We start from the raw sequence: 14932 nt of genomic DNA, 5'->3' as shown, positions 1-14932 counted from the left end.
CTACTTGTGACCTCTGTCTGTCAAATAAATGAACAAAATCTTTAAAAAAAAAAATACTTGTTAGAAAGGTTTCAAATCAATGATCTAAGCTTATGCTTTAGCAAATTAGAAAATTAAGAGGAAATTAAAATCCATACTAGCAGAAAGAAGAAAATAAACAATTCAATGATATTGACAACCAAAAACCTATAAAGAAAGTCAGTGAAACCAAAAGCTAGTTCTTTAAAAAGATTGGTAAAGTCATTGAATCTGACTGACCAGAAAGGAAAAGAAGACCCAAATGACTAATATAAGTGATGAAAGGCGACTCATCCCCATAGATCCTATAGACCTATACTATCTCGTATGGTAGCCACTAACTACCTGTGGCTATTGAGCATTTGAAATGTGGTTAGTTTAAAATGAGATGTGTTGTAAGTGTGAAACGCAACCAGATTTTGAAGAGAATATGAGAAGAGTGTAAAATATTTTAGTCCTTTTTGTACATGAGTACGTGTTGAAATTATAATGTTTTAACATAGAATAATATTAAAATTAATTAGACCTGGGTTTTTTTTTTTACTATTTAAAATATGGCTACTAGAAAATTTAAAATTATACATATAATTCATTTCTATAAGATAGCACTGCTATTAATAACAGAAGAATAAAGGAGAATGTTATGAACAACTTTGTGCCCATAAATGTAACAACTTTGATAAAATGGATGATTCTTTGATATAAGCTACCAAGCTAACTCAAGAAATATGTAACCCGAATAGTATAGTATCTGTTAAAGAAATAGAGATAACAATTGAAAGAACACTTTAGGGGTGCCTGGGTGGCTCAGTTGTTAAGCATCTGCCTTTGGCTCACGTCATAGTCCCGGAGTCCTGGGATCGAGCCCCACATCAGGCTTCCTGCTCAGTAGGAAGCTTGCTTCTCCCTCTCCCACTTCCCCTGCTTGTGTTCCCTCTCTCGCTGTCTCTTTCTCTGTCAAACAAATAAATAAAATAAAATAAAAATTTATAAAGTGCCTGTTGCAACAACTTACATGCTAAAATAGTACATTTAACATTATCAAATAAATGTATCATTATCAAATAAGTGGTATTATCAAATGCTAAATACCATTTTGTGGTGGTAAATTGTGCTACATTTAAATCATACGGGTTTTATACAACAGAAGTCCTCAAATGTTTGATCTCAGGAGCTCATTACATTCTTTTTTTTTTTTTTTAAGATTTTATTTATTTATTTGACAGATAGAGATTACAAGTAGGCAGAGAGGCAGTCAGAGAGGGGAGGAAGCAGGCTCCCTGATGAGCAGAGGCCCCTGGGATCATGACCTGAGCTGAAGGCGGAGGCTTTAACCCACTGAGCCACCCAGGCACCCCTGCTCATTACATTCTTAAAAACTTTTGAGGATCTCAAAATTATTTGTGGAGTTACATCATTATTTACCATGGTAGAAACTAAAACTAAGAAATTTAAAAAATATTTACTTTAAAATAACAATAAACTCATTTATGTATACATAATAATGTTTCAGATGAAAAAATTTCATAAGAAAATTGGCATTATTTTATCCTTTTGAAAATTTCTTTAATGTCTAGCATAGAAGATGACTTGAATTCTCTCATAATGCCTCAGAGTTCAGTCTGTTGTCATATATGTTGTTTTTACTTGATGTATGTGTATAGTATTCAGGCTCACATGAACATGTAGTTTGAAAAGGGAGTATTTTAACAGCCTGTTGAAATACTTCTAGCCTGGGTGGCTCAGTGGGTTAAATAAAGCCTCTGCCTTCGGCTCAGGTCATGATCTCAAGGTCCTGGGGTCGAGCCCCACATCAGGCTCTCTGCTCAGTGGGGAGCCTGCTTTCCCTTCCTCTCTCTCTCTCTGCCTCTCTGCCTGCTTGTGATTCCTGTCTGTCAAATAAATAAATAAAATCTTAAAAAAAAAAAAAGAAAAGAAAAGAAATACTTCTAGATAGTCTTCTTTGCTTCTGTACTGAAAAACTCAACTTACTTGCAATGTGAAATCCAGAAACTCCAGTGAATATTCCAGCTGTATTACATTAAAATCCATTGGTCTGACTTGAATGAATCTTTTAATTTACCATGTTTGATTTTAAAATATATGCATTGGTAATTTGGAAAATACTGGTTCACTATAGGTCTGCAGGTCTTTTAATTTTGACACTATTATCCAGTATCAGTATCATCACCAATCTCATCAGAAGTTTTTAAATATTAGGAAGCAGTCAGGCATGACATGGTGGCAGGTACAAGTTTTCTAATATATATTTTTTAAGATTTTATTTATTTATTTGAGAGAGAGAGAGAGATCTCAAGTAGGCAGAGAGTCAGGCAGAGAGAGGGGGAAACAGGCTCCCTGCCGAGCAGAGAGCCCGATCTGGGGCTCAGTCGCAGGACCCTGGGATCATGACCCAAGCTGAAGGCAGAGGCTTAACACACTGAGCCACCCAGGTGCCCCATTTTCTAATATTCTGATTTTTGCTTGAAAACTCAAATTTTATCATTGACAACAAATTCTGTCAGTTATTTTTTCTTAAATGATTAACTTCATTTATTTAAAGAAAATGTTTACCAAATACCAAAGACTGCATAGCCATAGTTTATTTGGCATTCTTTGAAGTATAAATGGTGTTCTGTGAAAAAATCAACTAGTTCAGCTTACAACTCAGTTGCACAAATGCTTTTTTTTTTTTTTTGAGGTGGACGTCACTCTTTATGCACACTTCGTATTTTAGCACAAAGAACATTTTTAAAAAATCTATGTTGGATCAAGATTCAACAGAATTAATATTTTTATAGCAATTGAGTGGTGGTTAACAATGAATTGACTACTAATACAGACTGGTGCCACTGCCACACCAACAGTTTTACCCTCTATTGTTTTGTACCATCACTGTAAATGTTAACATAGTAGAAGAGGCAGATAGCATGCTAGTATTATTAAATATGAATAGAAAAGTTTATTTAGATTTCATAATGCTTTCCTTTTTCTACATCATTGGTATTTATGATTCTCTAAGTATGATTTTTTATTTTCTAGATGTTACCTTGTTAAAAGCTGGTTCTAGTCTTTCCAAAGAGGAAGACGAAGATGATCAGGCCAACAGCATTCATAATCTACCACTGGTAACATCCCAAAGGCCGTTTTATGATGGGCCAATGCCAACTCCCCGGCAAAAGCCATTCCAGTCAGGTTCTACTCCCATGCATCTCACGCATAGGTTCATGGTAAGCCTTGGATCTACATTTAACTTTAAAATCGTTTTATTTAACTCTTTAAATTGTAAGTGTTTTATCTCACTATAGTTAGTTTTGTTTGGTACGAAATATTTTTTAAAACCTTGATTAACTGGCCAAAAGCACTTTGGTTCATTATAATTTTGTGGTTTATTTATTTTATGGTTAATTTACAGTTTTAACCTTATTTCAACCTTATTATTGGAAATCACATTAAATAAAATTTTGCTTTGCAAAAAAAAAAAATCTGCTTTGCAAAGTGACATAATGAACATAATGTGACTATATATCTTGCAATATCTCTTGATTGTACTTCCAAACTTTATTTCTCATATTTTTATATAGAAGTTTATACTGATTCCAAAACACTGGTTAGAAGGTATTTTTTGAAGGCGGCTCCTAATATAATATATTAGAAGATGATAGGTACTATGGAAAACAAACTATCTGCCCCTTTTCCCCACCCCATCCCACTGGAATATAAACTCCAGAAGGATAAGAAATGTTTTTTGTTTTGTTTACTGATAGCACTTAAAACAAGGTATGGCACAGTAGGCATTAAGAATATATTTCCTAAATGGATGAATGAATATATTAGCTTTTTGTTCTGAGAACTAAAAAGTTTAATATTTTTATTTATTTGAGGCTTTCCACTGAGGACTTTGCCTCTTGTCCTTTTTGAAAGGATAGGCCTGGCATAAATTTGTATGTAAATATTAGAAGTCTTGTTTTATATTAATAAAACTGTTAATTGGTGTCCGTAGTCATCATCAAGTAATAGGTCTTAATTTCTTGTTGTTACATATTTTATTTATAGTTGTTTGTAGTAGAGGAAAGTGTGAGCCTGTAGTATATATGGGTGGAAGATAAGTTTTCTAAATGGTATTGGTTTATGTTTAATGGTATTGGTTTATGTTGCCTTAAAATGTATATATTTATTCCTACGATATAAAATAGTTAGTTGGAGCAGGAAAATATGCTGTCATTTATATCCATATTTATAAGTAAGTAAATTTTTAAAATATTTCTGTTGGGGAATTTAATAGTTTGGTTGTTCAGAATTGTATTTTTTTATGGCAGTCACGTAATTTTTAAAATATTAAATGAAATACTCCACTTGCTACTAAATATTTATGTGCCTTCTTATGAAAAGAGTAGGTAGTAATTGTAGTTCTGATGTCACTACTGTTACTTGAAACTATTTAAAGGTAGTTAAGCTGTGTTTGCTCCCATAACTTCAATTTCAATACAGACTGAATTATAATATTTATTAATTTGTACTACTTTAGTCCACTGATTTTAGGACCTTTAATTTATCTCAGACTTGTATTTAACCTTAATGTTTATAGGTATGGAACTCTGTTGGAATTATTCGCTGCTATAATGATGAGCAAGACAATGCCATAGATGTGGAGTTCCATGATACCTCCATACACCACGCAACACACTTATCAAACACTTTGAATTACACAGTAGCAGATCTATCTTATGAAGCTATTTTGTTGGCATGTGAAAGTACTGATGAACTACCAAGGTAAATTTCAGATTATTAGGAAGAATTGGTCACTGCTGGATTGTTAGATACAGAAGAGTTTCATACATAATACCTCAGAACATGTCTCTTTTTGCCTAATTGTCCTGTCCTTTACAGTCTCTAACTACAAATCAGGATGGCATGGGGCATCTGGGTGACGCATTCGGTTTAGGCATCTGACTCTTAATCTCAGCTCAGCTCTTGATCTCAGGGTTGTGAGTTCAAGCCCTGCATTGTGGGGGGGCAGGGGAAATGACATGATACAATCAACAATTTATAATTGCAAGAGAAACTAAAGAGTTAGATAAAACATTGTTACTCTGTTTCATTACTATTGTAAGATATGTATGATATATAGATGTATATAATATGGTATATAATTATAATTATATAATTATCTCTGTAATTGCTTATATATTATAGACACAATTACATAATATTTAATATATATATTGTAAACAAACAAGCAGTACAGGATTTTTAGGAAATAAAAATCCCCCCCAGAATTCTACTTTCAGATATAACCACTGTTAACAATTTGGTATGTATCTTTTCTAGATTTCTTTTTGTACAAACCCCTGCCCCCTTTTTAACTTTACTTTATTAGTGTAATTCATGTATAATAAAATGTACTTCTTAGGTATACAGTTTAGTGAGTTTAACGAATGTGTATGTATCAACTGTCACAGTCAAAAAATTTTTTAAAATTTTTAAAAATTTTTAATTTAAATTCATTTAATTAACATATATGTTTTTGGTTTCAGAGGTACAGACCTGTGATTCATCATTCTTATATAATACCCAGTACTCATTACATCACATGCCCTTCTTAGTGTCCATCACCCCAACCGCATACCCTTCAGCAGCCCTCAGTTTGTTTCTTATTATTAAGAGTCTTTTATGGTTTGTCTCCCTCTTTGGTTTTGCCCTGTTTTATTTTTTCCTCGTTTCCCCTATGATCCTCTGTTTTGTTTCTTAAATTCCACATTTTTAAATATATTTTTTTAAATATTCTATTTGTTTATTTGACAGACAGAGATCACAAGTAGGCAGAGGAGCAGGCAGAGAGAGAAGGGGAAGCAGGCTCCCTGCTGAGCGGAGAGCCTGATGTAGGCTCAGAAAATCAGAGCCTCGATCCCAGGACCCTGAGATCATGACCTGAGCCAAAGACAGAGGCTTAATTCACTGAGCCACCCAGGCGCCCCTTAAATTCCATATTTGAGTGAAATCATGATAATTGTCTTTCTCTGATTGACATATTTTGCTTAGCATCATACACTCTGGTTCCATCCTGTCATTACAAATGGCAAGATTTCATTTTTGATGGCTGCGTAATACTCCTGTGTGTGTGTGTGTGTGTGTGTGTGTGTGTGTGTCTACTTTTTTTTTTTTTTAAATTTATGTATTTGTCAGAGAGAAAGAGAAGGAGAGAGAGAACACAAGCGAGGGGAGCAACAGGCAGAGGGGAAGCAGGCTCCCCACTGAGCAAGGAGCCCAGTGCGGAATCATGACATGAACCGATGGTAGACGCTTAACCAGCTGAGCCACTCAGGTGTCCCTGTACCACATCTCCTTCATCCATTCATCTGTCAGTGGACAGCTCGGCTCTTTCCATAGTTTGGCTGTTGTGGACATTGCTGCTATATTTTTAAGTAATCCCTACAGCAGTGTAGGGCTCAAACCCATAACCCCAAGACCAAGAGTCACATGTTGTACTGACTGAGTCAGCCAGGTGCTCCTCAAAATGTTTTTTTATCTCTCAAAAATATTCCCTTGTATCCCTTTGCAGTTAATACCAGCCTTGGACAACTACTGACCTGGATTTTTTTCTGCTTTTTGGGTTTTTTTGTCATTATAAAATAGAATTGAAACTTTTTTTAAAAAAATTTTTTATGTAATATTTTTAAAGATTTTATTTATTTATTTGACAGACAGAGAGCACAAGTAGGCAGAGAGGCAGGCAGAGAGAGAGGAGGAAGTAGGCTCCCCGCTGAGCAGAGAGCCCAGTGCGGGCATCGATCCCTGGACCCTAGGATCATGACCTGAGCTAAAGACAGAGGCTTTAACCCACTGAGTGACCCAAGCGCCCCGAATTGAAACTCTTTTTAAAAAGGGAGAGGGCAGAATGATATTTGTTAAGTAGATACATAGACAAAATTATGATGGAAAAGCAGTGGAGTGCTGAATCCATCCATATTTTTTTAAAGAAGAAGAAAAATTTTTATTCGTCTTTCTGTTATTTCAGCCAGATTGCCTTTTCCTGATTTTTCAGCTGATTTTAATGCTTATACACTTGATTATAGGTTTTACCAACTCTGAGGTGATTTGAAATTAAAATCCTAATCGGATACCTTAGCTTCTTGCTGCTCTAAGTGTGGTCCGCAAACTAGGAGCATGGGTCACTTGAAGCTTGTCAAAAACAGACTCTCAGACTCCACCCCAGACCTAAATCAGAATCTGCATTTTAATGAGATCTACAGGTGCTTGAGTTTGCATTAAAGTCTGAGAAACTCATCTTAACATTTTAATTGGTTTCCTAATATACACATTGTAAAATCCACATACTACTTCATTATTTTTTTCAATACCTCATTATTGAATTAAATTAGTACACTAAAATAAACCACTGTTGACTCAGTGTCTCCAACTCAGAGTCTTCACATAATTAGAACATTTGTTTCCATGTGCAATTTTGATTTCAGATATCTTTCCCTGTTTTCCTGGATATGTTATTTCATAGCTATATACAATGTGACTTTTCATTTTAAAATTGAATTTAGAGGTGCCTGGGTGGCTCAGTTGGTTAAGTGTCTGCCTTTGGCTCAGGTCATGATCCCAGGGTCCTGTGTTTGAGCCCCGCATCAGGCTTTCTGCTGAGCAGAGAGTCTGCTACATCCTCTTTGCCATTACCCCCACTCAGGCACTTGTTCTCTCTTTCTCTCTCATATAAATACATTTCTTAAAAAAAAAAAAATAGAATTTTAAATTACTCTTCAGAAAATCAGTACTACCTCTGTTTCTGAATACTATAGTATCTGCATTCCCAAACTTAACTTTAATAACTTATGTGTCTGTATGTATGCAAAGAAAAAAGACTGGAAACATCAAATTGTTTGCAGTGGTTGGTGATCTTGCTGGTGGGATTGTGTGATTTTTTTTTTTCCTTTTTTCTTTTGTTTTCCTGTATTAAATTTTTTTGGCAGTGAAAGAACTCTTTAACATTTTGATGCTTCATCTCTTTTTTAAAATTTAGTCATCTTTTTCTGTATATTTGCAACCTAAGGTCCTATTCTGCAGATTTTAGTCTGCCTGTTTTCATTTAACATTAAGCTATGAGCACTTTCCTGTTAACATGACTGTTAAATGGCTTTAATATAGTCCATTTTAAGGATATTTCATAATTACTTTTTCAAAGCTATTTTTGGACTATTTATATTTAATAGAAAAATTAGCTATTTGGTTTTGTCACTGGGGTATCATGATTAGTTTTATAGATATAAAATAGCAAATATGAAAGTTTGTTTCTGTCTTGTTTTAATTTTTAGCAAGCTTCACTGTCTGCACTTCAGTTCTTGGGATTCAAGCAAAGAGTGGTTAGTAGATATGCCTCAGAATGAAGATATTGAAGCCATATGTCTTGGTCTGGGATGGGCAGCTGCTGCCACTAGTGCCATGCTCCTTCGACTGTTCACTATTGGAGGTGTTCAGAAAGAGATCTTCAGTCTTCCTGGCCCTATAGTATCAATGGCAGGACATGGAGAACAGCTTTTCATTGTTTATCATAGAGGTAGGTTTTTTCCTAGTCTTTTATAATTTTACTGAGACCTGAAGTAAAATGAAAATTACTTGAGAATTTTTCTCTTTCTTTTATTTTGTTTTGGGTTATATACCTGCTTTTGCATTCATTTTGTATTTGAATCAGTATGGTCTTCAAATTTACAGAATTTTGTTGTATTCACTTATAGTAATGAAAAGGAAAATATTTTATTTGTAGGAAAACTGTATTGTAGAAAGAATTCCATGTTTAGTTACTTCCATATTTAAATCCTGTAAGAATTTTCAGAGTTTAAATGCCTCAAAAAATAAACTAACTTCTAGTGTACAGGACCAAGACAGTTTGAATATGACTTAAAAAGTTGCTGCTTCCTTCATTTCATATTCTGTCTTCAGTACCCATCACTATGTGTCAGGACTGATATTATCAAGATTATTATTTTTTTTTCATTATTTAGAGAATACTTTATTAGTTTCTGTAATCAAACCCATGTAGATAAGACCTTACATATTTAATACAGTGCGTTACCCCTGTACAAATGGAAAAAACTATGTTTAACATTTCTAGACCAATATGGCTGTTGATTTTATCAAGATTATTGATAGGGGGCAGGCAACCTTCATCTCAGGGCCATGAGTTCAAGCCCCATATTGGGCCTAGAGCTTACTTAAGAAAAGAAGGAAGAGTACTGATAATCTTTTTATGCTTATTTTTTTAAATAATTCCATTAGAAACACATTTTCTATTTTTTAAAAATATTATTTAAATTCAAGTTAACATAAATAGTGTAGTATTGGTTTCAGGAGTAGAATTTAGTGATTCATCATTTACATATAACACCCAGTACTCATCACAAATGTGCCCTCTTTAATACCAATCATGCATTTAACCCATCCCCCTGCCCACCTCCCCTCCCTCAACCCTCAGTTTGTTCTCTTAACTATTGAGTCTCTTATGCTTTTTCTTCCTCTCTATTTTTATCATATTTTATTTTTCCTTCCCTTCCCCTATCTTCATCTGTTGCGTTTCTTAAATTCCACATATGAGTGAAATCATATGATATTTGTCTTTCTCTGACTGCCTTATTTTGCTTAGCACAGTACACTCTAGTTCCATCTTTCTCTCTTTTTTAAAATTTTGATTCCAACTTAGTTTAAATACAGTATTATATTAGTTCCGGGTGTACAATATAATGATTCAGCAATTCCATACATTACCAGTGCTCATCACACAGGTGCATTCCTTAAACCCCACCACCTATTTTACTCATCCCCTACCCAGCTCTTTCCTTTCTTGGATTCTGTAACATCACTCTAGATGTTTTTTTACTGATAACTCCTTTGGCTATTCTTCTGGCTCTACCTCCTATGCCAGCCTCTTGGCTGGAGTGCTCCAGGACTCTATCACAGCCCTGCTTCTCTAGTACCTTCTCTAGATGAGGAACTTTCAGTCTTTTGACTCTTAGCCCTAATAAGAACTACATTCTACATTGCTATTCTGTACATATCTGTAAATGTAACTGAAATAAAAGTCTCATGGACAGTATTTATTCCTTGATTTCATTTTCTTTAAAGATCTTATTTATTTGACAGAGAGAAAGAGCACAAGCAGCGGGAGCAGCAGGCAGAGGGAGAGAAGCAGGCTCCCTGCTGAGCAAGAAGCCCAGTGTGGGGCTAGATCCCAGGACGGTGGGATCATGACCTGAGCCAAAGGCAGATGCTTAACCAACTTAGCCGTGCAGGCACCCCTGATTTCAATTTTCTTTAAATACTATTTGCAACTTTAAATTCATTTCTTGACTCATAGCTCAAAAGTACAGCTTGAGTAACTACCCTGGGATATCTCCTTAAGGCTTGTGGCTTTATTATTTTATTTTTTAAGATTTTTTTATTCATTTAAGAGAGAGAGCACAAGTAGGCAGAGTGGTAGACAGAGGGAGAGGGAGTACAAGGCTCCCCACTGAGCAGGGAGCCCAAAGTGGGGCTCGATCCCAGGACCACCCGAGCCAAAGGCAGACACTCAACCAATTGAGCCATCCAGGTACCCCAGGGCCTGTGGCTTTATATAGATCTGTGTGTCCATGACCTATAAATTAGTATCACCAGCCCTACCCTCTCCTTGTATCTATAGACTTATATATCCAGTGGCCACTTGCAATCTCTTTGTACAATTTTGATACTCATTTCAAATTTGGTCATAATAAAACTTTTGCGTTTTTGTTTTTTACCTTCCGCCTTGCCTTTTACTTAGTTTTCCCCATCTGCGTAAATGGCATACTCTTAACCCAGCCAGTCAAGTCAGAAATGAATCATGAATTCTTCTCTTGCCCTCACCGCCCCCACGTCAACCCTATCAGTGAAGTCATATCACCATGTCAGTTCTATCAAGTAAAACATTCCAAACCGTCTTTTCATCTCCTCCACTAAAACCCCTCTTCTCCTGGACTAGTAGTCCTGTACCTGGCTTGTTAGCTTCAACCCTTGCCTTCCATTGTCCATTCTCCATATAACAACCTGAGTGATCTTTTAAAAACATAAATCAGAACATGTCCCTCTTCTGCTCAAATTCCTCTGATGACTTCCCATTGCTTTAGAATAAAAATCAAACCTTTAATCACAGCTAGCAAGGTCCTACATGATCTGACCTTTGCCTGCCTCTTCAACCACATCTCTTGCCACTTTTTCTCATCGTTCATTCTCGCCATACTAGCTTCTTTGTGTTTTTCAAATTTACCAAGCTTGTTCCCATCTTAGGATCTTTTTGTTAGCTGTTCCTTCTGTTTACTGTATTACAGCTCTTTCCCCTAACTAACTTGCAATTTATATCTCAGCTAAATTTTACTTTCTCACACAGGCTACCTTTAGACTGTCCAGTCTAAAGTAATCACTCAGTCTGACACTCTGTATCACATTATTATTTTAATTCTCTGTTAACACTTAACATTTTTTTTCCCAAAATTAGTCTTCTACCTGAATATAAATTTCCTGAGGATATGTCTTCTTTACTATTGTAGCCTTAGTACCTCGCACATAGTAAGCTCGTTGTAAATATTTCTTGGGTGAGTGAATTACCGCTTAATACCACTTTGTATAAATAGTCCCTGTAACATAGTATTCTGCTTTATACCAGAATGGTACCTCAGTCAGGAGGGTTATCCATAAAAAGTAGTGCTAGTTAATATAGAGTTTATCACAAAATCAGTTCAGTTCACAGAAGGTACTCTAGACTGCATTATAGCTAAATAGTCTTTGAAATCTGATTTCTATTTATATATTCTCACTAGGTGCAGGATTTGATGGTGATCAGTGCCTTGGAGTTCAACTGCTAGAGCTGGGGAAAAAGAAAAAACAAATTTTACATGGTGATCCTCTTCCTCTTACGAGGAAATCCTACCTAGTGTGGGTTGGATTTTCAGCTGAAGGCAAGATAAATTAACTTATTTATATTAAAGACATTTTTTCAAGTAGAGATTGTTCCATTGTTTTATTCCTAATTATTTTTCTTAAGGTGAATTATCTATATTCTATGTGTAAATTTCTCTACTATGTTGGCAGTGGGGAAACTGGAATTGTTAGGCAAGATAGCCATTCTTTTATGTATAAGATCTGATGTTCATGTGAATTCGGTTTAGAAAACATACAAAGATAGAAATACATTTCTCCAGAAGTTTGTTTTAGATAACGAGGAGATACAAGTCAGTAGTCAAGTTGTGGCTTTTCCAGGAGATTCTATGCAAAAAAAATAGGAAATTTCAATAGCTGCACTGTCTACTGCAGTAGCCATGTATGGCTGGCTATTGAGCACTTGAAATGTGGCTAATCCAGATTGAGATGGTGGTAAGTATGAAATACTCCAAACTTTGAAAGTTTAGTACAAAAAAAGAAGAATCTTAGTAATTCTTTCATATTAATTACATGTTAAAATGATAATATTTTGGATATATTGGATTTAATAAAATATATTATTCAAATTAGCTTCACTTTTTCCCCTTTCCTTTTTTTTAGCAGTTTTTTTTTTAAGATTTTATTATTCATTTATATGACAGAGAGAGAGAGAGAGAGAGATCACAAGTAGGCAGAGAGGCAGGCAGAGAGAGAGAGGGAAGCAGGCTCCCTGCTGAGCAGAGAGCCCAACGTGGGGCTCGATCCCAGGATGCTGGGATCATGACTGGAGCCGAAGGCAGAAGCTTTAACCCACTGATCACCCAGGTGCCCCTTATTAGTTATTTATGTTCTAATGTGACCATTAATAACTTCCATTCATATAGCTTTGTTTTTTTCCCCCTACCAGTTAGATCTAGACTTGAGGAACATCCTGTTTGCAGTGTGAGAGGTGTATGAAGTCACAGATAATGAAAGGGGTAATTAGCAAATATGCTGTGTACTTCCTGACATGAGAACAGAGTAAGTGGGAAACAGAGATGCTGACTTGTTTTCAGGTTAAGAATTGCTTAGGTAGAAGTTGAGGAATACAACAGTGACAAGGCCAAGAAAGCAAGAAGAAGAAGAGTACTAAACACAAATTTCTCTATATCATCACTGTGCGTCAGGTTCTGGTCATTTTTCCAAGTCTCTCTTAACTAGCGAAACTTCAGATTCAGGTTTAACTCTTTTTTTTTTTTTTTTTAACTGAAATTGGCTTTTAAAAATACTGCTATATTCCACTAGGTGGCATAGTTCTCACTGAAACTGTCAGCTTTTCCCTTGGGTAAATTTTAGTCATGCAATTTTTTTTCTTTTATTCAGTTAGGTCTTACTCTGTGTGGTTAATGAAGTTTTGTGGGAAATGATCTTTAATTATTCACCTTTTTGCTTTAGAACTGACATTTGAATCATTGGTATATATTTTTGATATAGGATTTATTTCACAAATATGTAGCTATTTCTCCAAATGATTCCTTTTTCAATTGCTGTGTAGGTACTCCCTGTTATGTGGATTCAGAAGGTGTTGTTCGAATGCTTAACAGAGGGCTTGGTAACACATGGACTCCAATATGTAACACAAGAGAACACTGCAAAGGAAAATCTGATCACTACTGGGTGGTTGGTATCCATGAAAATCCCCAGCAACTCAGGTAGGCTATTAGAAAGTGCTTGGTTGTTTCTAAAAAGTACTGTGAAATTTTTTATTTTATACACTTTAAAGTATTTACAATTTTTTTTTGTCCTTCACCTTAGTTCATATATTTGCTTTCCGTATTTACTAGCTTAGAAATTCATTTTGAAGTTTTCAACTGATTGCTTGACTTAGAACTTACTGACCAAAATAGAAGTTAAATTTAATGGTGAGACTTTAGTATTATTTCAGCCAGACAGGGAAGGGAGAGCTAAATGTGGCATTTCATCTTTTATTACAGCCTTTTATTTTAAACTGTGATTTAGAATTGAATAATTCAGTGGCTTTTTGAGAGTTTTTTTTTTTTTTTCAAAGATTTATTTATTTATTTATTTGACAGAGAGAGAGATCACAAGTTAGGCAGAGAGGCAGGCAGAGAGAGAGGAGGAAGCAGGCTCCCCGCTGAGCAGAGAGCCCGATGTGGGACTCGATCCCAGGACTCAGATCATGACCTGAGCCGAAGGCAGCAGCTTAACCCACTGAGCCACCCAGGCGCCCCTGAGAGTTTTAAAGGGCTCAGTAATTGTAACCAGAGAGAGGGCTAATAGAAATTTAGTAGCTGACTGCAGGTGTACAACTCTCAATCCATTTAGTCTCTATTCAATATTAAATATTTTCTTCTTTCTTTGACACTTGATATCTTCTTGGTCTAAGCAACTGGCAGTGACATTATATCGGTACTTGGTGAACAAAGAGTTCTTTGCTTTCATGGAACTTATAGACTGGGGAGACAGATAACAGAAATAAGTAAATGTTAATTACTACTTGGGATAAATGCCACAAATTAATCTGAGCAGACCCACGATGGAGCATAACAGAAGGGCACATTCTAGGTAGCACGATCACATAGGACTCTTGATAAAAAAGAGATAGAATTAAAATGAGACCCAAGACCAAGGAGTCTGTGAGGCAAAAGTGAAGTAAAAAATGATCCATGCAGAATAGACAGCATGTATAAAAGTCCTCAGGTCAGAAAGAGCTAGGTGTATTTAAAGAATTGAAAGAATGCAAAAATGGCTAGCATACAAGAAGTTGAGGGTTGATGGGAAGCATAAGTCCATGCTGATATCGGAAAGTTAGATATAGGCTGCATTATAGACCATATAGAGAAGTTAATATTTCATTTGAAATTGTATCATGAAGCCATTCTACAGTTTTATCTGGGGAATGATGTAATCTGATTTATACTATAAAAAGAAAAATACATGTGCTAAATGTCTTGGCAGAGGTAAGACTGAAATTAGGGAGCCC

The 14932-nt window shown here is 35.4% G+C and overlaps 1 protein-coding gene across 2 annotated transcripts in view; it reads left to right on the top strand.

Annotated features, from left to right (window-relative positions):
• WDHD1 (WD repeat and HMG-box DNA binding protein 1) overlaps positions 1–14932 on the top strand; it is a 65967-nt gene that overhangs the window by 30934 nt on the left and 20101 nt on the right. For both annotated transcript variants that reach the window (XM_045069677.1, XM_045069688.1), the window contains 5 exons: positions 3061–3248; positions 4607–4791; positions 8337–8578; positions 11850–11987; positions 13484–13640. In XM_045069677.1, coding sequence (XP_044925612.1) covers positions 3061–3248; positions 4607–4791; positions 8337–8578; positions 11850–11987; positions 13484–13640 — 910 coding nt within the window. The remainder of the gene's footprint in view (positions 1–3060; positions 3249–4606; positions 4792–8336; positions 8579–11849; positions 11988–13483; positions 13641–14932) is intronic.

The sequence above is a fragment of the Mustela putorius genome, unplaced genomic scaffold (genome assembly GCF_011764305.1).
Source record: "Mustela putorius furo isolate JIRA1106 unplaced genomic scaffold, ASM1176430v1.1 tig00000129_pilon_pilon_pilon, whole genome shotgun sequence".
Classification (NCBI taxonomy): Eukaryota; Metazoa; Chordata; class Mammalia; order Carnivora; family Mustelidae; genus Mustela; species Mustela putorius.
This window is presented reverse-complemented; position numbering and strand designations above follow the sequence as displayed.